This window comes from Nerophis ophidion, linkage group LG12 (genome assembly GCF_033978795.1).
Source record: "Nerophis ophidion isolate RoL-2023_Sa linkage group LG12, RoL_Noph_v1.0, whole genome shotgun sequence".
Classification (NCBI taxonomy): Eukaryota; Metazoa; Chordata; class Actinopteri; order Syngnathiformes; family Syngnathidae; genus Nerophis; species Nerophis ophidion.
Genome location: NC_084622.1, coordinates 56,106,627 through 56,132,568, shown reverse-complemented (window position 1 = coordinate 56,132,568; position 25,942 = coordinate 56,106,627). Strand labels below are relative to the sequence as shown.

Here is a 25,942-nt window from a genome sequence, read left to right as displayed (position 1 = left end):
AAAAAGTTGAGTTATGATAACTTAATGTTGGTTGATTCATAACCCAAATATTGGGTTGAATGTATTTACCATAAAAACTGAGTTATGCTCACTATGATAGGTGATTCTAAGCCCAACTATTGGGTTGCGCAATTTAGTGCTCCTTGACCCAACCGTTGGTTAAAAATGATAAATTTTACTGCTGGTTTGTCCTACTCCTTCCCAACCCATCCATCCATCATCTTCCGCTTATCCGAGGTCGGGTCGCGGGGGCAACAGCCTAAGCAGGGAAACCCAGACTTCCCTCTCCCCAGCCACTCCGTCTAGCTCTTCCCGGGGGATCCCGAGGCGTTCCCAGGCCAGCCGGGAGACATAGTCTTCCCAACGTGTCCTGGGTCTTCCCCGTGGCCTCCTACCGGTTGGACGTGCCCTAAACACCTCCCTAGGGAGGCGTTCGGGTGGCATCCTGACCAGATGCCCAAACCACCTCATCTGGCTCCTCTCGATGTGAAGGAGCAGTGGCTTTACTTTGAGTTCCTCCCGGATGGCAGAGCTTCTCACCCTATCTCTAAGGGAGAGACCCGCCACACGGCGGAGGAAACTCATTTTGGCCGCTTGTACCCGTGATCTTATCCTTTCTGTCATGACCCAAAGCTCATGACCATAGGTGAGGATGGGAACGTAGATCGACCGGTAAATTCAGAGCTTTGCCTTCCGGCTCAGCTCCTTCTTCACCACAACGGATCGGTACAACGTCCGCATTACTGAAGACGCCGCACCGATCCGCCTGTCGATCTCACGATCCACTCTTCCCCCACTCGTGAACAAGACTCCTAGGTACTTGAACTCCTCCACTTGGGGCAGGGTCTCCTCCCCAACCCGGAGATGGCATTCCACCCTTTTCCGGGCGAGAACCATGGACTCGGACTTGGAGGTGCTGATTCTCATTCCGGTCGCTTCACACTCGGCAGTAAGTCCTTCCCAACCACTGATCACAATGTTTTATTCCATTAAAATATACTCAAAAGCAAGATATGAGTGACATTTTTTTTTTTTTTACAAGAATTGTAGTGTATGGTAATAGTTGGGGTCGATCGCATTTAACTGCGTGGATTGTTCTACCAGGATGCAGACAGTACTCCGGAGGCAAGGTGCAGGTAAGGAAATTATTTATCGTCCATAAATCATGCGGGATACAAACAAAAGAGCACTAGCATGTCGATAGCAAGGGAAGCTAACGAAATAGCAAACAAGAAAAACTTAGCATGTAAACAGGCAAACAACAAGGCGAAGCTTAGCTCAGGAATCAAATTAGTAGCCGTGGTAACTGTTGCGTGGAAGCAAATAAGAAAGCCAGACTGAGTGTGGCGAAAAGCAGGGAATAAGTTGCTCTCTGATTAGTGCCCAAGAGCAGGTGAGTGTCCCGAACACTAATCAGAGGCAGGTGAAAACAATCATGGCAACTAAAACACAAACGTAGGGGTGCTCAAAACATGAACTGAGGGAGTCAAAAACCGAGCAAACAATAGTAATTCTGTACAGCATGCTCAAATATTTTTTATGTACAAAAGATGTGTGATCGTGAATAGTGTTGAATTGAATTGAATTGAAATATTTATTTCAAACCTGCACAGTACAACTAAACACAAGTTTTTATGAGATTAATCCTTAATAAAATTCCCTTCAAGAAAAAAAGTACCTTTTTGATAAAAATAAAAATAAAAACTTTTTACCCAAAACAGTTCTTACAGTTCTTCCTTTTCCTCAATTTTTTGAGTGACATTTTTTGTTTACCTTTACTAGATTTTTTTACTAGATTTACTAGATTGATTCTACTACTACTAGATGGATTCTGATGCGTCATCTATGTTGCTGCTCCTCGATCTTAGCGCTGCTTTCGATACCGTCGATCATAATATTTTATTAGAACGTATCAAAACACGAATTGGTATGTCAGACTTAGCCTTGTCTTGGTTTAACTCTTATCTTACTGATAGGATGCAGTGTGTCTCCCATAACAATGTGACCTCGGACTACGTTAAGGTAACGTGTGGAGTTCCCCAGGGTTCGGTCCTTGGCCCTGCACTCTTCAGCATCTACATGCTGCCGCTAGGTGACATCATACGCAAATACGGTGTTAGCTTTCACTGTTATGCTGATGACACCCAACTCTACATGCCCCTAAAGCTGACCAACACGCCGGATTGTAGTCAGCTGGAGGCGTGTCTTAATGAAATTAAACAATGGATGTCCGCTAACTTTTTGCAACTCAACGCCAAAAAAACGGAAATGCTGATTATCGGTCCTGCTAGACACCGAACTCTATTTAATAATACAACTCTAACATTTGACAACCAAACAATTAAACAAGGCGACACGGTAAAGAATCTGGGTATTATCTTCGACCCAACTCTCTCCTTTGACCCACACATTAAAAGCGTTACTAAAACGGCCTTCTTTCATCTCCGTAATATCGCTAAAATTCGCTTCATTCTGTCCACTAAAGACGCTGGGATCATTATCCATGCGTTTGTTACGTCTCGCCTCGACTACTGTAACGTATTATTTTCGGGTCTCCCCATGTCTAGCATTAAAAGATTACAGTTGGTACAAAATGCGGCTGCTAGACTTTTGACAAGAACAAGAAAGTTTGATCACATTACACCTGTACTGGCTCACCTGCACTGGCTTCCTGTGCACTTAAGATGTGACTTTAAGGTTTTACTACTTACGTATAAAATACTACACGGTCTAGCTCCATCCTATCTTGCCGATTGTATTGTACCATATGTCCCGGCAAGAAATCTGCGTTCAAAGGACTCCGGCTTGTTAGTGATTCCCAAAGCCCAAAAAAAGTCTGCGGGCTATAGAGCGTTTTCCGTTCGGGCTCCAGTACTCTGGAATGCCCTCCCGGTAACAGTTCGAGATGCCACCTCAGTAGAAGCATTTAAGTCTCACCTTAAAACTCATTTGTATACTCTAGCCTTTAAATAGACTCCCTTTTTAGACCGGTTGATCTGCCGTTTCTTTTCTTTTTCTTCTATGTCCCACTCTCCCTTGTGGAGGGGGTCCGGTCCGATCCGGTGGCCATGTACTGCTTGCCTGTGTATCGGCTGGGGACATCTCTGCGATGCTGCTCCGTCTCCGCTTGGGATGGTTTCCTGCTGGCTCCGCTGTGAACGGGACTCTCGCTGCTGTGTTGGATCCGCTTTGGACTGGACTCTTGCGACTGTGTTGGATCCATTGTGGATTGAACTTTCACAGTATCATGTTAGACCCGCTCGACATCCATTGCTTTCCTCCTCTCCAAGGTTCTCATAGTCATCATTGTCACCGATGTCCCACTGGGTGTGAGTTTTCCTTGCCCTTATGTGGGCCTACCGAGGATGTCGTAGTGGTTTGTGCAGCCCTTTGAGACACTAGTGATTTAGGGCTATATAAGTAAACATTGATTGATTGATTGATAGATTAAAGACAGTGTAGAAGTTTCATAGCCATTTGTTTCTTCCTCCTGTTGGAGTGTTTTTTGTTTATAATAAATTTCATAGAATATACGGCACCAAGTATAGTTTGTTATTGTTTTTGTGTTTCCCTCCTTCCGGAGTGATTTTCGGATGTTCTTTTTTTTGTGGAACCTTTTTCGCCGACTAGTTTAGTTATAGCGTATATTGAATTGCCCTGACTCTGGGGGGGAAAAGAAGCTTTCAAAATAAAAGCCTGCTGAATTAATCCCTACTCTGCATCTGAGTCCTATTTTTGGACCATACCCAAAACTCTGGTTATTTTATATTGTCATTACTGCCACAAGTGCTAAAAAAAAAAAAAAAAGAGTATTACAACTAAGTATTGCTATAGCCCAGTGGTTCTCAAATGGGGGTACGCGTACCCCTGGGGGTACTTGAAGGGGTACGTGAGATTTTTTTTAAATATTCTAAAAATAGCAACAATTCAAAAATCCTTCACAAATATATTTATTGAATAATAATTCCACAAAATATGAATGTAAGTTCATAAACAGTGAAAAGAAATGCAAGTATGTAATATTTAGTGTTGACAGCTAGATTTTTTTGGGACATATTCCATAAATATTGATGTTTAAGATTTCTTTTTTTGTGAAGAAATGTTTAGAATTAAGTTGATGAATCCAGATGGATCTCTATTACAATACCCAAAGAGGGCACTTTAAGTTGATGATTACTTCTATGTGTAGAAATCTTTATTTATAATTGTAATCAGTTGTTTATTTTTCAACAAGGTTTTAGTTATTTTTATATCTTTTTTTTCCAAATAGTTTAAGAAAGACCACTACAAATGAGCAATATTTTGCACTGCTATACAATTTAATAAATCAGAAACTGATGACATAGTGCTGTATTTTACTTGTTTATCTTTTTTTTTCAACCAAAAATGCTTTGCTCTGATTAGGGGGTACTTGAATTAAAAAAATATTCACAGGGGGTACATCACTGAAAAAAGGTTGAGAACCACTGCTCTCGTGGGTGTCTTTTCAAATGATGCTACAAATTAGTAGTGCCGCTACTTTTTGTAGCAACGCTTTTGCCGCATACTTGACATAGCGGTTGTCTGTTCAACATCTTCCCGCTTGAAGCCAAACCAGACGATGGACCCCGTGCTGTTTTTCTTGGGAATTAATTCTTCTTCCTCCATTTGTTGCTGTATTTTACTTCTTTATCTTTTTTTTTTCAATCAAAAATCCTTTGCTCTGATTAGGGGGTACTTGAATTAAAAAAAATATTCACAGGGGGTACATCACTGAAAAAAGGTTGAGAACCACTGCTATAGCTTATGCAGACAACAGCTGAAAAACACATATATTACATTCTAGTGGGCGCTTGCGGCCCAACACTGGACTCAGAAACACTGGTTTAAAGTAGGCCTGGGCAATTATTTTGACTCGTTGGGCCACATTTAGAGAAAAAAATGTGTCTGGGGGCTGGTATATCTATTTTTAGGAACACTAATACAAAACCTCACAATACTGTCTGATTGAATGCTAAAAACGTTATGACAGACTGCCTTAAAAAACGTAATGGAATTTAAATTTTTTCTATGAACGATAAAACATAGAATATTGACATAATATGAATGTCACATCCCCTTTCGATCGACATATTTTACAATCAAGTGAAACGCAACAAAACTGCAACAAACAGGGAAATATGAACGCGAAGGGTACAAAATAAACCCACCTACAATGTGATATATCTGATATTTGCTGAATTTCCCCCAGGGATCAATAAAGTACTTTCTATTCTATATATCATTAAGCTTTTGAACTTTTTGTTGTGAAAATTTCCTTCCGCGTCTGTGGAAACTTTTCCCATCCACACTACTTGGTGCCTCGTCTGAGCTGCTGTGACGTAGATTACCATCGTAACTAATTGGATTACCATAGTAACTGGTATATGATCCATTAGCCCGGTGGTCCCCAACCTTTTTGTATCCGCGGACCGGTTAACGCTTAATAATTTGTCCCGCGGCCCGGGGGGTGTCCTTTTTTTATTTTTTATCCATCCATCCATCCATCATCCTCCGCTTATCCGAGGGCGGGTCGCGGGGGCAACAGCCTAAGCAGGGAAACCCAGACTTCCCTCTCCCCAGCCACCTCGTCCAGCTCTTCCCGGGGGATCCTGAGGCTTTCCCAGGCCAGACGGGAGACATAGTCTTCCCCACGTGTCCTGGGTCTTTCCCGTGGCCTCCTACCGGTTGGACGTGCCCTAAACACCTCCCTAGGGAGGCGTTCGGGTGGCATCCTGACCAGATGCCCGAACCACCTCATCTGGCTCCTCTCGATGTGGAGGAGCAGCGGCTTTACTTTGAGTTCCTCCCGGATGGCAGAGCTTCTCACCCTATCTCTAAGGGAGAGCCCCGCCACCCGGCGGAGGAAACTCATTTGGGCCGCTTGTACCCGTGATCTTATCCTTTCGGTCATGACCCAAAGCTCATGACCATAGGTGAGGATGGGAACGTAGATCGACCGGTAAATTGAGAGCTTTGCCTTCCGGCTCAGCTCCTTCTTCACCACAACGGATCGATACAACGTCCGCATTATTGAAGACGCCGCACCGATCCGCCTGTCGATCTCACGATCCACTCTTCCCTCACTCGTGAACAAGACTCCTAGGTACTTGAACTCCTCCACTTGGGGCAGGGTCTCCTCCCCAACCCGGAGATGGCACTCCACCCTTTTCCGGGCGAGAACCATGGACTCGGACTTGGAGGTGCAGATTCTCATTCCGGTCGCTTCACACTCGGCTGCGAACCGATCCAGCGAGAGCTGAAGATCCTGGTCAGATGAAGCCATCAGGACCACATCGTCTGCAAAAAGCAGAGACCTAATCCCGTGGCCACCAAACCGGAAGCCCTCAACGCCTTGACTGCGCCTAGAAATTCTGTCCATAAAAGTTATGAACAGAATCGGTGACAAAGGACAGCCTTGGCGGAGTCCAACCCTCACTGGAAATGTGTTCGACTTACTGCCAGCAATGCGGACCAAGCTCTGGCACTGATCGTACAGGGAGCGGACCGCCACAATAAGACAGTCCGATACCCCATACTCTCTGAGCACTCCCCACAGGACTTCCTGAGGGACACGGTCGAATGCCTTCTCCAAGTCCACAAAGCACATGTAGACTGGTTGGGCAAACTCCCATGCACCCTCAAGAACCCTGCCGAGAGTATAGAGCTGGTCCACAGTTCCACGACCAGGACGAAAACCACACTGTTCCTCCTGAATCCGAGGTTCGACTATCCGGCGTAGCCTCCTCTCCAGTACACCTGAATAAACCTTACCGGGAAGGCTGAGGAGTGTGATCCCACGATAGTTGGAACACACCCTCCGGTCCCCCTTCTTAAAGAGAGGAACCACCACCCCGGTCTGCCAATCCAGAGGTACCGCCCCCGATGTCCACGCGATGCTGCAAAGTCTTGTCAACCAATTAATTATTTTTTTTTATTTTTTATTTTTTTTCTTTGTCATGAAAAAAGGACATTTTTGTCATGAAAAAGGGAGGTTTTTGTGGTTGGTGCACTAATTGTAAGTGTATATTGGGTTTTTTATGTTGATTTAATTAAAAAAAAAATAATAATAAAAACATTTTTTTTTTTTTTTTATAAAAATGAATAAACCTGTGGTTGGGGACCACTGGATTAGCCCAGATTCCAACCATTTAAATACTTGGTATAGTTCAAGACTTATGGTCATTAGAAACCATGACTGCACATCATAATGGCATCTATAGTTTCCATCTTAAAGATTTAAAGAAAATATTTGGGAATGTCTGGCGGGCCAGATTGAAAAGCTCAACGGGCCACATGTGGCCCCCCGGGCCGTAATTAGCCCAGGTCTGGTATACAGTATATGCCATCAACATGCCTGCGACCATCTTTTTGCAAAGAAACACGCCCAGGGCTCCCAAAAGTTCAGCGTGAAAGTGAGTAGATTTTTCATGCACATTTTTTTTAGTTTTTTTTTTTATCTGCCACATGTTAAAAGCCGGTCCGTGAAAATAATTCATACCGTATTTTTTGGACAATAAGTCGCAGTTTTTTTTCATAGTTTGGCCGGGGGTGCGACTTATACTCAGGAGCAACATGAATAAATAAATAAATGGGTTGTACTTGTATAGCGCTTTTCTACCTTCAAGGTACTCAAAGCGCTTTGACACTACTTCCACATTTACCCATTCACACACACGTTCACACACTGATGGAGGGAGCTGCCATGCGAGGCGCCAACCAGCACCCATCAGGAGCAAGGGTGAAGTGTCTTGCTCAGGACACAACGGACGTGACGAGGTTGGTACTAGGTGGGATTTGAACCAGGGACCCTCGGATTGCGCACGGCCACTCTCCCACTGCGCCACGCCGTAATATGAATTTATTAACATATTACCGTAAAATACCCATCCATCCATCCATTTTCTACCGCTTATTCCCTTTTGGGGTCGCGGGCGGCGCTGGCGCCTATCTCAGCTACAATCGGGCGGAAGGCGGGGTACACCCTGGACAAGTCGCCACCTCATCACAGGGCCAACACAGACAAACAGACAACATTCACACTCACATTCACACACTAGGGCCAATTTAGTGTTGCCAATCAACCTATCCCCAGGTGCATGTCTTTGGAAGTGGGAGGAAACCGGAGTACCCGGAGGGAACCCACGCATTCACGGGGAGAACATGCAAACTCCACACAGAAAGATCGACAGCCTGTTTTCACGTCCGCTTTCCCACAATATAAACAGGTTTCTTATAAGGGTTTATTGTTAGGCAGTTTCATTAACGTCCTCCCAGCGCGGTAACGTAAAGCAGTTCGTCTGCCGTAAACAGCAATGTAATGACACTCTTAAACGGGAAAATACTGCCATCTACTGTGAATGCTCATGTGACAATAACATCTACGGCTTTTAGAGCAGGGGTTCTCAACCTTTTTTCAGAGATGCACCCCCTGTGAACATGTTTTTAATTCAAGTACCACCTAATCAGAGCTAAGCATTTTTGGTTGAAAAAAAAAGATAAAGAAGTAAAATACAGCACTATGTCATCAGTTTCTCCACCCATCCATCCATTTTTTTACCGCTTATTCCCTTTCGGGGTCGCGGGGGGCGCTGGCGCCTATCTCAGCTACAATCGGGCGGAAGGCGGGGTACACCCTGGACAAGTCGCCACCTCATCGCAGGGCCAACACAGATAGACAGACAACATTCACACACTAGGGCCAATTTAGTGTTGCCAATCAACCTATCCCCAGGTGCATGTCTTTGGAAGTGGGAGGAAGCCGGAGTACCCGGAGGGAACCCACGCATTCACGGGGAGAACATGCAAACTCCACACAGAAAGATCCCGCGCCTGGATTTGAACCCAGGACTGCAGGACCTTCGTATTGTGAGGCAGACGCACTAACCCCTCTGCCACCGTGAAGCCCCCCCATTTATCATCTATTTATTTATTTTAAATTGCCTTTCAAATGTCTATTCTTGGTGTTGGATTTTATCAAATAAATTTCCCCCAAAAAATGCGACTTATATATTGTTTACCTTCTTTATTATGCATTTTCGGCGGGTGCGACTTATACTCCGGAGCGACTTATACTCCGAAAAAAATACGGTACATTATTTTTGGGCATCATTTTTGTCCCCTCCCAAATGATGTCCCTGGTTGGGGTGTACATCATCATAAACACTTTAGAGAAGTGAGAGACGGGCAAAAAATGTGTGCTATTGTGTGTTTAATGTGTACCTCACAGTACTGGCTGGAGGTTCCCGTTCTGTTGTCACAGGGTTGTGTTGCTCTGGTGCGGAGCCGACTCTTGTAGGAGGCACAGTGCACCACGGTGGCTGCATTTAAAACGGCCTGCACCAGCAGTAACACCAGCAGGATCAGCAACAAGATGTCGTAGGATTGCTGCCACCACGGCCAGCGGAAAAACAAGGGAGTGCCGTCATTTCATTTGTCACAAATTAATGAGGGGTTTGATTCCGCCCACCTTGGCAGTGGGCACATCGTGCAGGAAAATGTCAATAAAGCTGATCACACTGCAAGAGAGGAAGCCGGACGCTGAAAAGAGCAGAGGAGACGTCACGCTGCTGATGGCGATCAGCACCTCCACCTGAAGGGATAAGAGACAGAAACTTTTTAGAAGTAGGGAGGTTAAGTCTTGTGTGGACAATCAGGACGAGGACACACATTTACGGCATAAAACCTGCTAAACCCTACTCGTCTTAAGGAATACTTCATCCATGTACAAACACAGCATTCTTGCCAACTTTGAGACCTCCGATTTCGGGAGGTGGGAGGTGGGGTTGGGGGGGGGAGGCGTGGGGCGGAGGCGTGGTCGGGGCGGGTGCATGGTTAAGAGGGGAGGAGTATATTTACATCTACAATTCACCAACTCGGTATTTCATATATTATATCCATCCATTCATTTTCTACCGCTTATTCCCTTTTGGGGTCGCGGGGGGCGCTGGCGCCTATCTCAGCTATATATATATATATGTATAAAATACTTGACTTTCAGTAAATTCTATCTATATATATTTATTTTGTTATATATATAAATAAAAGAAATAGTTAAATTTCAGACGGCACCGATCAAATACACAGTAATAAAAACACAGTTGTTCTACTGTGCTTGCTGGTTACTTAAAAAAAAAACAATAACACTTACCTTTCACTATTTGAGTAACCTTTGTTCTGCCATTTGCGTACTGGCGAGAGTCACTTGCTGTCAGGTGCACAACGCCACGTAAATCGTTGGCCAATCAAAAAGCAACCCCATAACGCTTTACCCGACATTCACCAGGAGATGGCAACAGAGAACATAGCATCACTCTCTTACAGACGGCGTCGCCATGGGGGCGGTATAGCTCGGTTGGTAGAGTGGCTGTGCCAGCAACTTGAGGGTTGCAGGTTCGATTCCCGCTTCCGCCATCCTAGTCACTGCCGTTGTGTCCTTGAGCAAGACACTTTACCCACCTGCTCCCAGTACCACCCACACTGGTTTAAATGTAACTTAGATATTGGGTTTCACTATGTAAAGCGCTTTGAGTCACTAGAGAAAAGCGCTATATAAATATAATTCACTTCACTTCACTTCACATGGCTGTAACTTCCTCGTTGTTCTCCTTCTTCTCCTTGTGTGTGCAGTTTTTTGTTAAAATCCGTAGATGTTGTAACGTGATTGGGCAGGCAAGCTGTTTATATACGGGAAAGCGGACGTGAAAACAGGATGTCCCCACTCAGGTCTGCATGGAGCTGGAGGGGGCGTGGCCTCCAGCTCAGCTGAATTTCAGGGGATTTTCGGGAGAAAATTTCTTCCGGGAGGTTTACGAGAGAGGCTCTGAATTTCGGCTGTCTCCCGGAAAATCCGGGAGGGTTGGCAAGTATGACACAGCCCGGCCCCAGGCCAAATTGTTTTAAACCCAATGCAGCCCCCGTTCCCGCGTCGAAACGTTTAGGGACCCCTGGCTTAGAGAGTAATGTGTTTATAAAAGTTTAGAATGGGGTATGTAATTTTTACCGGGGAGTGGCGTATGTCTGGTTTTCATGTTAGCATTTAACCTAGCAGTAAGTTTGCCGTGACCCGTGAGGTTTTAAAGGCCTTTGGTTTTATTTTTATTCATTCTTTGTTTTATTCAGTCATTGGTGGAGCATAATATTGTTTTTAACATGGCTGTGCAGCACTTTGGAAACATTATTGTTGTTTAAATGTGCTATATAAATAAAGTGGATTGGATTGGATTGGATACTGAAATTAGATTATCTTATTTAAACGGGGATAGCAGGTCCATTCCATGTGTCATACTTGATCATTTCGCGATATTGCCATATTTTTGTTGAAAGGATTTAGTAGAGAACATCGACAATAAAGTTTGCAACATTTGGTCGCTAATAAAAAAGCCTTGCCTGTACCGGAAGTAGCAGACGATGTGTGCGTGACGTCACGGGTTGTAGAGCTCCTCACATCCTCACATTGTTTATAATCATAGCCATTCGACTAGAGCGATTCGGACCGAGAAAGCGACAATTTCCCCATTAATTTGAGCGAGGATGAAAGATTCGTGGATGAGGATAGTGAGAGTGAAGGACTAGAAAAAAAAGGTAAAAAAAAAAAAGGCATGGACAGTGGGAGCGATTCAGATGTTATTAGACACATTTTCTAGGATAATTCTGGAAAATCCCTTATCTGCCTATTGTGTTACTAGTGTTTTAGTGAGATTATATGGTACCTGAAAGTCGGAGGGGTGTGGCCACGGGTGTGGTGACCGCCAGTGTCTCCGGTGGGAGGAGGTAATAGTCCGCAGCAGCTGCAGGAGGATGCAAGCTACGCTCATAACTACGGTAAGAGCCGACTTATTACCACAATTTTCTCACCGAAACCTGCCGGTTGACATGTGGTCGGGATCCATGTTCGCTTGACCGCTCTGTTCCATAGTAAAGCTTCACCTTCCTGAATTTTAAACAAGGAAACACCGGCTGTGTTTGTGTGGCTAAAGGCTAAAAGCTTCCCACCTCCATCTTTCTACTTTGACGTCTCCATTATTAATTGAACAAATTGCAAAAGATTCAGCAACACAGACGTCCAGAATACTGTGTAATTATGCGATTAAAGCAGACTACTTATAGCGTGGATCGGGCTGGAAAAAAATGTCCGCTACAACCCGAGACGTCAAACGCACGCGTCATCATACGTGTCATCATACCGCGACGTTTTCAACAGGACACTTGGCGGGAAATTTAAAATTGCAATTTAGTAAACTAAAAAGGCCGTATTGGCATGTGTTGCAATGTTAATATTTCATCATTGATATAGAAACTATCAGACTGCGTGGTCGGCAGTAGTGGGTTTCAGTAGGCCTTTAAATAGGTGCAGGTATTGATTTTTGTAGTCGCCGTCATCATTATTACCATCTATCTTGACATCCGTACATTATAGTCTTGTTTCCCGGTGTAAAATCCAAACACTTTGTCTTCATAGTTGTAGTTCTGACTGGATCCCAGTCAGGATTTACCCACGGCCCTCTCCTGCATGCTATTCTGATTGGATAGATTTTTAAATTGCCCCAAAGAGGAATGAATACATATTGGTTGGATTTTGTCTCTCTCTATTATTATAGTCTCGTTTTATTAGTCGATTAAATTGTCGATTAATTTTGTCATTGTTTTCGTCAACATGCATTTGTTTCGACTCATTATTGTTCGATTTCAGTCAGGGGAAAATAGGTTGTTGACGATAACCAAGACAACTATTTTCAGTCAACAAAATTAACACTGCCTGAATCGTATCGGCAACCACAAATATCGAAACGAAGCTGCAGGCGATTAGCATTCAGCGCAGCCGGGTTCGATGAAGGCGAGCAGTATAAAGATCAGCGGACCCGAACATCCTGCACCGAAACGTAGTTCTCTGGTTACAGGAAGCTATCGCGACTCTGGCTCCCCTCCCACGTACTTGCTCTCGCTCAGTGCCTTCCCAGTCCCCGTGTCTTATGTCCTTTGTGTTTCCCGCTGTGCTTTTCCTGTCTCCCACAATTAAACTGTGTGCCTTGACTTCCCTCTTGATCCTCAACCCCTACTTGGACACGGACCTCCTGCGCCCCGCGATAGCCCCCCACCTTCCTGCATGTCTCATGGACGCTCGAGCCTGCCTGTCCCCTCCCGGATTTCCGTTTCTTGCTCAACACGTCCAGGAAACACACTCATTAATTCCGACACAGTCCCAGACCATACACCCCCTTGGAATTATGTCAAACTCCATACCCATGTTTGGATTATATTATCATTGTTTGATTATTATGTGTATTTTGAATGGGTAAATGTGGAAGTAGTGTCAAAGCGCTCTGAGTACCTTGAAGGTAGAAAAGAGCAATACAAATACAACCCATTTATCATTGATTATATATATATATATATATATATATATATATATATATATATTAGGGCTGTGAATCTTTGGGTGTCCCACAATTCGATTCAATATCGATTCTTGGGGTCACGATTCGATAATATATCGATTTTTTTCGATTCGATTCGATATTTGATTCAAAAACGATATTTTTCCGATTCAAAACGATTCTGTATTCATTCAATACATAGGATTTCAGCAGGATCTACCCCAGTCTGCTGACAGAGTAGTAAAAAAAAAAGCTTTTATAATTGTAAAGGACAATTTTTTATCAACTGATTGCAATAATGTAAATTTGTTTTAAATATTAAACAAACCAAAAATATGACTTATTTTATCTTTGTGAAGACATTGGACACAGTGTGTTTTTTTATTATTTTTTATAAATGTCTAATGATAATGTCAGTGAGGGATTTTTAATCACTGCTATAATTGCTATAATTGCTATGATTGATATAATGAAATTATAACTAATATTGATACTGTTGTTGATAATATTCATTTTTGTTTCACTACTTTTGGTTTGTTCTGTGTCGTGTTTGTGTGTCCTCTCAATTGCTCTGTTTAGTGCAGTTCTGAGTGTTGCTGGGTCAGGTTTGGTTTTGGAATTGGATTGCATTGTTATGGTATTGCTGTGTAGTGGTTTGTTGGATTGATTAAAAAAAAAAAAAAAAAATTTGAAATAAAATTTTTTAAAAATCGATTTTTTAAAAATGAGAATCGATTCTGAATCGCACAACATAAACGATTTGATTCGTATTCGAATTGATTTTTTCCCACACCCCTAATTTCATATATATATATATATATATATATATATATATATAAAATAAATCAGAGCTTTATAACTACGCCCTCTTGTGGTCTGTGCCGTCTACACTCCTCTCGCAAACATAACAATGTAAGTGTAAAAAAAAAAAAAAAACAACAACAATATGATTTGTACATTTTCAGAAGGTGTTTGTTCTATTTTCAAACAAAGACAACAATCTGAAATTGTGTTTATTTTTAAGTTATCGTGCCGTGATCAGTCTGGCCCACTTTGGAGTATATTTTTCTCCATGTGGCCCCCGATCTAAAATGAGTTTGACATCCCTGCTCTACATCATACACGGTTCACTAGACAACCTTCCCCCCCAAAATATAAAACCAGCTGTTCTCTGTGTCAAGCACCAGTAGGCTATTACATTTTGTCAGGGTGCACTATCATTCTCACCAAAAGGGCACTGCACTTGGCAACATAACCAAGGACTCGGAGCGTTGGCATCAACCCCGGAAAATAAGCGAACCACCATAGATGTTCTCCCACAAACATCATCAGACAAGTTGACACAGTTTATACCAGCCGGTGATCCCCAAGAGCACCAAACAGCACAAAGATGTGAGCATGCTAGCAACACTAAGGCCAAACCTCACCCTGTGGTCTACAACAAGGAGCTGGTTTTCTTTTTGGATCTGAAGGTACCACAAGAAGATGAAATTGTAGAAGCTTTTGAGATGGAGGAAAAACAGATGATCTGACCTAGCAGCAGAAGCGTACCTGAACGGCTGGAAGACCAGAAACGTCTCAGTGTCTGAGGAAAATTTAGAGTGCAGGGTCGCGTCATACGACTTGTCAAGTGCTACCAAATAAAGAAGCTAATATCTCTGGAAAATGCAAGATGATAAAGAAAAAAAAAGTAGAAAGAGATGGAATGCAGCTAGAAATAAACACCAGCTGGCTCAGGGACAAGGACACCCCTACCAAGCAAAGTCCATTGAGGGACATGTAGTGGGTTGTACCTGAGATGCTGCGTACAACATTAAGCCCTCTGGAGACACTCTGGGCTTTACGATAATGTCCATGAACCAGGTTCCTAACCTGATTTTTTTTCAATCAATCAATCAATCAATCAATATTTACTTATATAGCCCTAAATCACTAGTGTCTCAAAGGGCTGCACAAACCACTACGACATCCTCGGTAGGCCCACATAAGGGCAAGGAAAACTCACACCCAGTGGGACGTCGGTGACAATGATGACTATGAGAACCTTGGAGAGGAGGAAAGCAATGGATGTCGAGCGGGTCTAACATGATACTGTGAAAGTTCAATCCATAATGGATCCAACACAGTCGCGAGAGTCCAGTCCAAAGCGGATCCAACACAGCAGCGAGAGTCCCGTTCACAGCGGAGCCAGCAGGAAACCATCCCAAGCGGAGGCGGATCAGCAGCGCAGAGATGTCCCCAGCCGATACACAGGCGAGCAGTACATGGCCACCGGATCGGACCGGACCCCCTCCACAAGGGAGAGTGGGACATAGGAGAAAAAGAAAAGAAACGGCAGATCAACTGGTCTAAAAAGGGAGTCTATTTAAAAGCTAGAGTATACAAATGAGTTTTAAGGTGAGACTTAAATGCTTCTACTGAGGTGGCATCTCGAACTGTTACCGGGAGGGCATTCCAGAGTACTGGAGCCCGAAATGAAAAAGCTCTTTAGCCCGCAGACTTTTTTTGGGCTTTGGGAATCACTAATAAGCCGGAGTCCTTTGAACGCAGATTTCTTGCCGGGACATATGGTACAATACAATCGGCAAGATAGGATGGAGCTAGACCGTGTAGTATTTTATACGTAAGTAGTAAAACCTTAAAGTCACATCTTAAGTGCACAGGAAGCCAGTGCAGGTGAGCCAGTACAGGCGTAATATGATCAAACTTTCTTGTTCTTGTCAAAAGTCTAGCAGCCGCATTTTGTACCAACTGTAATCTTTTAATGCTGGAAATGGGGAGACTCGAAACCTGATGGATAACATCAAGAGCACCAATTAACCAAAGGGATTGAAACATTGTGTTCTTTTTTTCCTTTACTGCTTCACTTTTCAGACAGCAACCGTTGTTTTCAAAACATAGGATATGAGTCTCATGTGTCCACACCCTATTCCGGCTTGCCACCCATAGAAAAAAAAAATAAATAAAAAAAAAAAAAAAATATATATATATATATATATATATATATATATATATATATATACGGTATTTCATTAATTAATTTAAAACCTCTTCTCACGCCGGCACTTACCAAATGCATGCAGTAAAAATATATACATATATATATATATACATACATATATATATATATATATATATATATATACATACATATATATACGTACATATATATATAAACACATATATATATATACACATATATACATATATATATACACATATATACACATATATATATACACATATATATACATATATATATATACACATATATATACATATATATATACACATATATATACATATATATACACATATATATACATATATATACACATATATATATATATATATACACATATATATATATATATATATATACATATATATATATATATATATATATATATATACATATATATATATATATATATATATATATATATATATATATATATATATATATATATATATATATATACAGTATATTCCTTGCGCACTAATTGACTGAAAGAGTGCATACTAAAATTGCATTTTTAGACAATACAATTCGCCTGAGCGACTAGGAGACACCGAGTGTAAAATGCGGGAGAAAATGGATTAGAAAGGACTGATATGAAAAAATAATAATAAAAACCTGGGACTTTCGTGGGCCGGATTTTGGACGTTGGCGGAACCGGAAAACTCTTATCAATTCCCATCCCTAGATGTAACATATTGTGACTGTACCATTGTTCGAAATAAACTAATACCATCAAGAGAGGTATGCTAAACTGTTTTATTAGAATCCACTTTTTTAAGTAAAAACTGTGTATTGTACCCAATCACAAATTCAAAATGTTGTACTCACCAGACATTTGTTGGGGTATTCGGATACAACATGACTGGCAATTGCACTTGGAAAACACTGCAAACATAAAGAGATCACATCCAGCCAATGAGAATCAATCAATCAATCAATCAATGTTTATTTATATAGCCCCAAATCACAAATGTCTCAAAGGACTGCACAAATCATTACGACCACAACATCCTCGGAAGAATATGTGACAGGTTTATGGCACTGTGTAATCCACATCCAGACCTGTGTTTCTTAACCATAGGGCCGGGGCACCTTGCTCTGGCCTTTAGACGGTTGCCCAAAATCAGTTTTTCAGCTGTGGCCGCAGCGATACTCAGCTGTATTACACTTTATCACCACTTGGAGCAGTGCTGACAATATCAAACCGACGTTATTTGGGAGTGACGCATCCCCATGCCGCACACTCTTCAATTGAAAGAAATGTATGATAAGAAGGAGCAGTGTCGCTAAATCTGGTCCCTAACATGGCGCCCTGTAGTCACGTGACTGCCTTCTGACCAATCAGTGAAGAGATTGCTTAAAACTGGGTTGTCTCTGTATTAAACCAGAGTCGTGTATAAAGAGAGTATGGCCAACTAAACAAGAGGCGCCATCTTTGCTACCAATAATGTGTGCGGCTGTGCACTTGCAGCCATTCTGACGTTAGTTTTCCTGACGAAATCAACCAAAATCCATCCATCCATCCATTTTCTACCGCTTATTCCCTTTTGGGGTCGCGGGGGGCGCTGGCGCCTATCTCAGCTACAATCCGGCGGAAGGCGGGGTACACCCTGGACAAGTCGCCACCTGATCGCAGGGCCAACACAGATAGACAGACAACATTCACACTCACATTCACACACTAGGGCCAATTTAGTGTTGCCAATCAACCTATCCCCAGGTGCATGTCTTTGGAAGTGGGAGGAAGCCGGAGTACCCGGAGAGAACCCACGCAATCACGGGGAGAACATGCAAACTCCCCACAGAAAGATCCCGAGCCTGGATTTGAACCCAGGACTGCAGGACCTTCGTATTGTGAGGCAGACGCACTAACCCCTCTGCCACCGTGAAGCCCATCAACCAAAATAATAAGCGTGAATATAGTTCTAATCATATATCAGCTCATAAACTTACGATAAAACCTTATTTTATTTCTAGAAACGTAAATAAAATACACTGAACGACCAAAAAAATAACTAATTACCCTAATTTTGCCAAAATATTCTTTAGCTTTGGACCAACAATCAGGGGAAAAAATATGACTTTTGTGTTTGTAGGCAATGTGCTATGCGTGTACTTTTAGAGATAAACAAACTTTAATAATCCACTAAATTTTTACACCCAAAATTTGGTTTATTTTACTCCTTCAATGTGTACTCCGTCTATTTCTATTTGTGTTGGACTTCCTCTTCTACTCTTACCGAACAGTTTTACCGAGATCCAAGGATAGTCTGTTTTTGTCAAACCATCTCTTTAATTTGTTCATTTAATCTGTTTTTATTTGTATTAATTCTTCTGTGTGTTCTGTCCTGAGCAAAATGCAGCCAAAGTTGGGAGCAGTCATGGCGCCCTGTAGTCATGTGAGTGCCTTTTGACCAATCATTGATCGCCTGAAACCTCTGTACACGACTCTGTATCAAACAAACAGAAGAGGTTTTGGAGCTAAAGTCATAGATAAGTATATTCAGCGCAAAAAAATATGACCAAAGCATTTGCTCTTTATCTTTATTGACAGTTTATATAAGAAAGAAAATATATATAAGGATTGATTTATACTACTACTGGATTATTGTATGTAATGGTATTTTTGTTCAATTTATATGAGCCCCTTTCGCATTATAAATGATTAAAATTTAATTATTTCAATTAGCTTGAGCTAATCTTTGATAATAAGCTTTGTGATTAACACATGGTTTCATGTTAATTGAATTCATTAATGGAAAGCCCCTTGAGATGCAGCATCTCGTTTTCAAGGGGAACCAAAAACATTTAAAATGAACACAACACAGTACAAGTTACACAACAAACAATTACAGACAATCATTAAAGACAATTTTGCTCAGATACCTCTCAGCTCACACCACTCTCTCAGAATTGACAATATTTACAATAGAATAACTTATATTGCAGTAAATTAAATAGAATATTATTATGACATATTACACACACAGTGGCATTCAGTTTTAGGATAAGCAAATGAGACATTTTGAAGGGACCAATGGTTGATGAAGACCTCAGAGAGGCAGATGATTCCAGTCATTGACAAGGTTTATCCTATTAAACTGAAAAAATGTTCGATATGATTATGGAATACAGTTAAATATAAAGTAAGATTACAAATTCAATGTTAATATTTGATTGGATTTCCCTCTGTGGCGGAAAAGTTAGGCCCTGAGGTCAAAAAGTTAAATAGTTATTTAAAGCAGTGTAATTACAGTATAGGCCCTTGTGGAGGGAGATGTTGCCAGCACTGCCTCCAGGAGCAAAGGTCACCGCCTCTGTCTATGGTGCTGAGAACAAAGCACCATCAGACAGGGTCGTGGCTGTGCTGACGGCGAGACACAGATGGCAGGTGATTCGATTTCACAGGTGGTACGTGTTAATCTAGTCATCTGTTGTCTTTAACAGTAAGCGGCCGGGAGCAGGAGGGGGGGAGAGGATACGGACGTGACTGAAAAGTCTCGTTCTGCTCGTGGAAAAGTTGGATTCAAATATATGCACATTAAAAACTTGGTTAAAACTGTATGCTTGGCTCTTGTGCCGTGTCTACAGTGGAGCTGCTAGGACACGACTTCCACAGCCCTAAAATAAATATATCCTCTTTAAAAACCGCGTCCACTGAATTAGTTTTAGGCCTATTTCTTTCGGTTCTGAGAACAAAAAGGGTCTTACGCCTCTTTTAGTGGCTGTCATCATAAACTAATATGTGTCACTATACTAACCAGTTGTTTGCATGTAAAAAGAAGCTTCAACAAGACAAACTTACAGCCACAAGGATCCAGAAAAACGTGACGGACAAGTAGGGTCCGGGAAGCAAAGCGTCCATGTTGAGTGCGATGATGCCTCCGAAGACCGCAGAGATTCCCACGATGACTTCGATCACCTGTCACAGATGCACTCCCATCACCCACAGCCACTCGCCGTCTCACAACATATGTACTTACAGAGTACGCTTTGAGGAGACGAGTAGGGAAGACCGGCGGAGTTGAGACCAAAGATTGATCGTTTGTTTCAGACTGGAGGACGAATGCGGGAAACGTGTGCGTAAGACTGAGGGCGGTTAAGGGTGACAGGAATCAGACACACCTTCCTATGGCGGCAGCAGTCCTCTGCAGAGCGAGCTGACAGGATGACGGTTGTGGCCATTAGGACTTCCAGTAAAATCATCAAGATGAGGTTAAAGTTGATCTGAGCCAACACCAAACAGAAAAGTTGCCTTAGTCTGATTTCACAGATTGACTAGTTGATATTGCAACACGACTGCCGGATGATTCACATTGACAGCAGAAGGGTTGAGGACCAGTTTACATCCAAACCAAACCAGGCAGGTGGTCGTCACTGCAAAGGTGGACACATAGATCACCTGGAAGTCTGACACCTGGAGGAAGAAAGCGTACTTTAGGACCCGCGGGAAAGGTTGTGCTGATTATTCTTTGCTGGTCACTCACCGCAACACGTTTGTTTTTGGCAATGGCAAAGCTCGCTATGGCGGCCGGAATGCCCTGAGGAGAAAAGTCAAACAACCATGAATAGCTATAGACCAGGGGTAGGGAACCTGTGGCTCTTTTGATAACTGCATCTGGCTCTCAGATAAATCTTAGCTGACATTGCTTAACACGATAAGTAATGAATAATTTCGCTGGTATTTCGATGTTGAAAATAACGTTCAAAATATAAAACATTCTCATGCATTTTAATCCATCCATTCGTTTTCTACTGCACCTGTTCAAGAAAATAACAATGTTATGAAAAATAATTAGAGACTTATTATACTCAAAAAATGTTGGTCTTACTTAAAATTTGCACGCATTTAGTTGTATTCAGTGTTAAAAAAAATATGATATGGCTCTCACTGAAATACATTTGAAAATTTCTGGCTTTCATGGGTCTCTCAGCCAAAAAGGTTCGCGACTCCTGCTATAGACAGTCGACCCTCGTTATATCACTTTTAAGCGTATTCTACATCAGAGGTGTCCAAAATTTTTAACTGGGGGGCCGTATTGGGCTAAAAAAACTGGGGCGGGGGCCAAAAGCTGACTGCATGCCATGCAAGGTAACCATATATATACATATATATATATATATATATATATATATATATATATATATATATATATATAAATGTCTTGATTGGATTATCCAGAGAGTAGTGCTCGATACCGTGGTAGAGCGCAATATGTATGTGTGTGTGGGAAAAATCACAAGACTACTTTATCTCTACAGAACTGTTTCATGAGGGGTTCCTTCAATCATCAGGAGATTTTTTTTTTTTCTTTTTTTTTTTTCTCCTGATGATTGAGGGAACCCCTCATGAAACAGTTCTGTAGAGATGAAGTAGGCTTGTGATTTCCCACACCTATATATATATATATATATATATATATATATATATATATATATATATATATGTATATATATACATACATACATACATTTTCTACCGCTTATTCCCTTAAATATATATATATATATATATATATATATATATATATATATATATATATATATATATATATAGATTGATAGATAGAGGTATATATATATATTTATGTGTATGCTCTAAGTATTTTTTCGCACACTCTTGGCATTCTCTTGATGAGTTTCAAGCGGTAGTCACCTGAAATAGTTTTTACTTCACAGGTGTGCTTGAAGCTCATCGCGAGAATGACAAGAGTGTGCAAAATAGTAATCAGAGCAACGGGTGGCTATTTTGAAGAAACTAGAATATAGCACACATGATTTATTATTTCACCTTTTTGCGTTAAGTACATAACTCCACATGTGTTCGTTCATAGTTTTGGTGCCTTATGTATATATATATATATATATATGTTGTCCGTCTATCTGTGTTGGCCCTGCGATGAGTTGGCGACTTGTCCAGGGTGTACCCCGCCTTCCGCCCGATTTTAGCTGAGATAGGCGCCAGCGCCCCCCCGTGACCCCAAAAGGGAATAAGCGGTAGAAAATGGATGGATGGATATATATATATATATATATATATATGTATGTGTGTGTATGTGTTTCTGTGTGTGTGTTCACATGTTATAATAATATAGAGATATCATTGATAAATATTATAATTGGATTTCAAAAGTATGTGAAAGGTCAACTCTTACTTTGTTTATTTCCGTGACAACCTTTTTAAATCTTTGTAATCAATCAGAAATATCAAACAGCTAATAGTCCAACATGGATAAGTGCGGAGAGTGTTTTGCATTTTTACCAGGATGCCTTGCAATGGATTTAAACTGATTTATTAATATCCACAAAGTTATGTGAGAAGGTTGTGTTATGTGTGACCATGTGTGTTGACTTTTAGTGCTGGTTGATTTTTTTTTTTTTTCTGCGCCATGACTAGGATGGGTTGTTTGGTTGGGGTTATAATGCTGTACTTGAACTGTCCACAAGATGCAGATAATTTGCCACCTTCTGGGTATTAAAACTAAACAGGAAAACACCTTGTGCAGCCAGTTTGCTTATTTAAATTGAACACGTGCCAAATGGAAGATGCCAGCGGGGCCGCATTTGGTCCGTGGGCCGGGGTTTGGATAACCCTGTTCTACAAGCAAAAGGCCTAGTTTAAGGGTTGAATTATGTTTTACTAATGTCATATATGTATTACTGTGCATTATTTATCGTGTTTTTTATCATTATATTGTGGCGATTGATAAAGTTCTCTATGCGGGACTTCCAACGTGTGATCAAATCAATCAATTAATGAATCAATCTTTTCCTGAGAACCAGCATCCACTGCAGTAGACATTTGTGTTTTTGCACAACAGGGCAGTTTTGTTTTTTTTACTCAGAAAAAAAAAAGACCGCCAGTGTCTCTGAGGGAAGCCACGTTTCTCGACGAGGCGAAGGCAACCGGTCGGCCTAGCTTTTTTTCCCCCTCCTCCACGGTGGAAGCATCCCACGTTCAGGAGCGGCCGGTCGGAGGAGGCAAGAGAGTCCGCAGGTGCCTCTTTGACAGCTGCACGAGGAACGACGCAAGCTCCGCTCATATCTACGGTAATAGCCGACTTATTGCCACAACTTTCACGGTGGCAGAGGGGTTAGTGCGTCTGCCTCACAATACGAAGGTCCTGCAGTCCTGGGTTCAAATCCAGGCTCGGGATCTTTCTGTGTGGAGTTTGCATGTTCTCCCCGTGAATGCGTGGGTTCCCTCCGGGTACTCCGGCTTCCTCCCACTTCCAAAGACATGCACCTGGGGATAGGTTGATTGGCAACACTAAATTGGCCCTAGTGTGTGAATGTGAGTGTGAATGTTGTCTGTCTATCTGTGTTGGCCCTGCGATGAGGTGGCGACTTGTCCAGGGTGTACCCCGCCTTCCGCCCGATTGTAGCTGAGATATGCGCCAGCGCTCCCCGCGACCCCGAAAGGGAATAAGCGGTAGAAAATGGATGGATTGCCACAACTGAAACCTGCCGGTTGACATGTGGTAGAGAACCATGTTCGCTTGACCGCTCTGTTCCATAGTAAAGCTTCACCTTCGGGAATGTAAACAAGGAAACACCGGCTGTGTTTGTGTTGCTAAAGGCCGCCGCAATACACCGCTTCCCACCCACATCTTTCTTCTTTGACGTCTCCATTATTAACTGAACAAATTGCTAAAGATTCAGCGACACAGACGTCCAAAATACTGTGTAATTATGCGATTAAAGCAGACGACTTTTAGCTGGGATCGGGTTGGAACAAAATGTCTGCTACAATCAGTGACATCACACGCACGCGTCATCATGTTTTCAATAGGATACTTTGTGCGAAATTTAAAATTGCAATTTAGTAAACTAAAAAGGCCGTATTGGCATGTGTTGCAATGTTAATATTTCATCATTGATATATAAACTATCAGACTGCGTGGTCAGTAGTAGCGGGTTTCAGTAGGCCTTTAAGCTATTTAAACATCCACATCCCAGTTTTGCGTCATAGGTGACAATTAGTTTAACATCTAACAATGCGTCCCGCTAATAATCGATTTTATTTATTTTTACAATACACTGAGGGCCAACAAAACAAAAAAAAAAACAAGCTGCAGGTCTAAACTGCAGATGACCAAGTCAGTCATAAGTAGGTGACTTACAGAGCCTGCAGCGCAGCGTAGGTAGTCCATGGCAACAGGAAAGAGATTGCCCAGGTACAGAGAGAATCCAGAAGTGATGAGAAGACTGCCCTATGGTCTCAGACACGCACACAAACGTATATATATATATATATATATATATATATATATATATATATATATATATATATATATATATATACATATACATATACATATACATATACATATACAGACATGTATAAAATGATGAAATAATTGTCATTATCTCACGTATACACTTAGAAACTAGACCCATGCAGAAGAACATCTCTTCCTAAAGAGTACTGTGCAGAAGACACCTTGCATAACACGTGTCGTTTTTATGTTTGTCTGGATTCTGATACAGTTAAACAACAAATAAATGATATATGTTAGCAATGACATTAATCTGCAGTGTAACTGTTGTGCCTGAACTCTGTTTGGTTTAGATTTTACAGCACACTATTCAGCCGCCATATAGTTTAACTACCCCAAATGTTACACAGTATCAATAATGTAGTATGAGAATCGATACCAGTATGGGGAAACCTTGTCAACGATATTTTTGGCAGTATCGATTGGGCCAGATCTATTTTTTAACAGGAAAATGAAGTCTAAATGTGATGTGTAGGACAAACTATGTAATAAGATTAAAACATACAAAACCCGAAACCAGTGAAGTTGGCACATTATGTAAATGGTGAATAAAAACAGAATACAATGATATGCAAATCCTTTTTAACTTATATTCAATTGTATAGACTGCAAAGACAAGATATTTAATGTTCGAAACTGAGATTATTTTTTTCATTTTGTTTTTGCAAATGATCATTAACTTAAAATTTAATGGCAGCAACACATTGTGTGTGTTACATGGCCTTTCCTTTTAACAACACTCAGTAAACGTTTGGGAACTGAGGAGAACAATTTTTGAAGCTTTTCAGGCCGAATTCTTTCCCATTCTTGCTTGAGTTGTTCAACAGTCCGGGGTCTCCGTTGAAGTATTTTTGGCTTCATAATAGGCCACACATTTTCAAAGAGAGACAGGCCTGGACTACAAAGCCACGCTGTTGTAACACGTGGTTTGGCATTGTCTTGCTGAAATAAACAGGGGCTTGGATGGCAACATATGTTGCTCCAAAACCTGTATGTACCTTTCAGCATTAATGGTGCCTTCACAGATGCGTAAGTTACCCATGCCTTGGGCACCTATACACCCCCATACCATAACAGATGCTGCTGGCTTTTGAACTTTGCGCCTATAACAATCCTGATGGTTCTTTTCCTCTTTGTTCCGGAGGACACGACGTCCACAGTTTCCAAAAACAATTTGAAATGTGGACTCGTCAGACCACAGAACACTTTTCCACTTTGCACTAGTCCGTGTTAGATGAGCTCGGGCC

The 25,942-nt window shown here is 41.7% G+C and overlaps 1 protein-coding gene across 5 annotated transcripts in view; it reads right to left on the bottom strand.

Moving 5' to 3' along the window:
* The window catches only part of mlc1 (modulator of VRAC current 1), a 52,050-nt gene that overhangs the window by 11,823 nt on the left and 14,285 nt on the right, over positions 1–25,942 (bottom strand). For all 5 annotated transcript variants that reach the window (XM_061917828.1, XM_061917827.1, XM_061917826.1 and 2 more), the window contains exons 3-11: positions 24,540–24,629; positions 20,904–20,957; positions 20,732–20,833; positions 20,542–20,643; positions 20,400–20,471; positions 20,222–20,338; positions 17,245–17,301; positions 9,488–9,610; positions 9,241–9,405 (exon numbers count right to left, since the gene is read on the bottom strand). In XM_061917828.1, the coding sequence (XP_061773812.1) occupies positions 9,241–9,405; positions 9,488–9,610; positions 17,245–17,301; positions 20,222–20,338; positions 20,400–20,471; positions 20,542–20,643; positions 20,732–20,833; positions 20,904–20,957; positions 24,540–24,629 (882 nt within the window). The remainder of the gene's footprint in view (positions 1–9,240; positions 9,406–9,487; positions 9,611–17,244; positions 17,302–20,221; positions 20,339–20,399; positions 20,472–20,541; positions 20,644–20,731; positions 20,834–20,903; positions 20,958–24,539; positions 24,630–25,942) is intronic.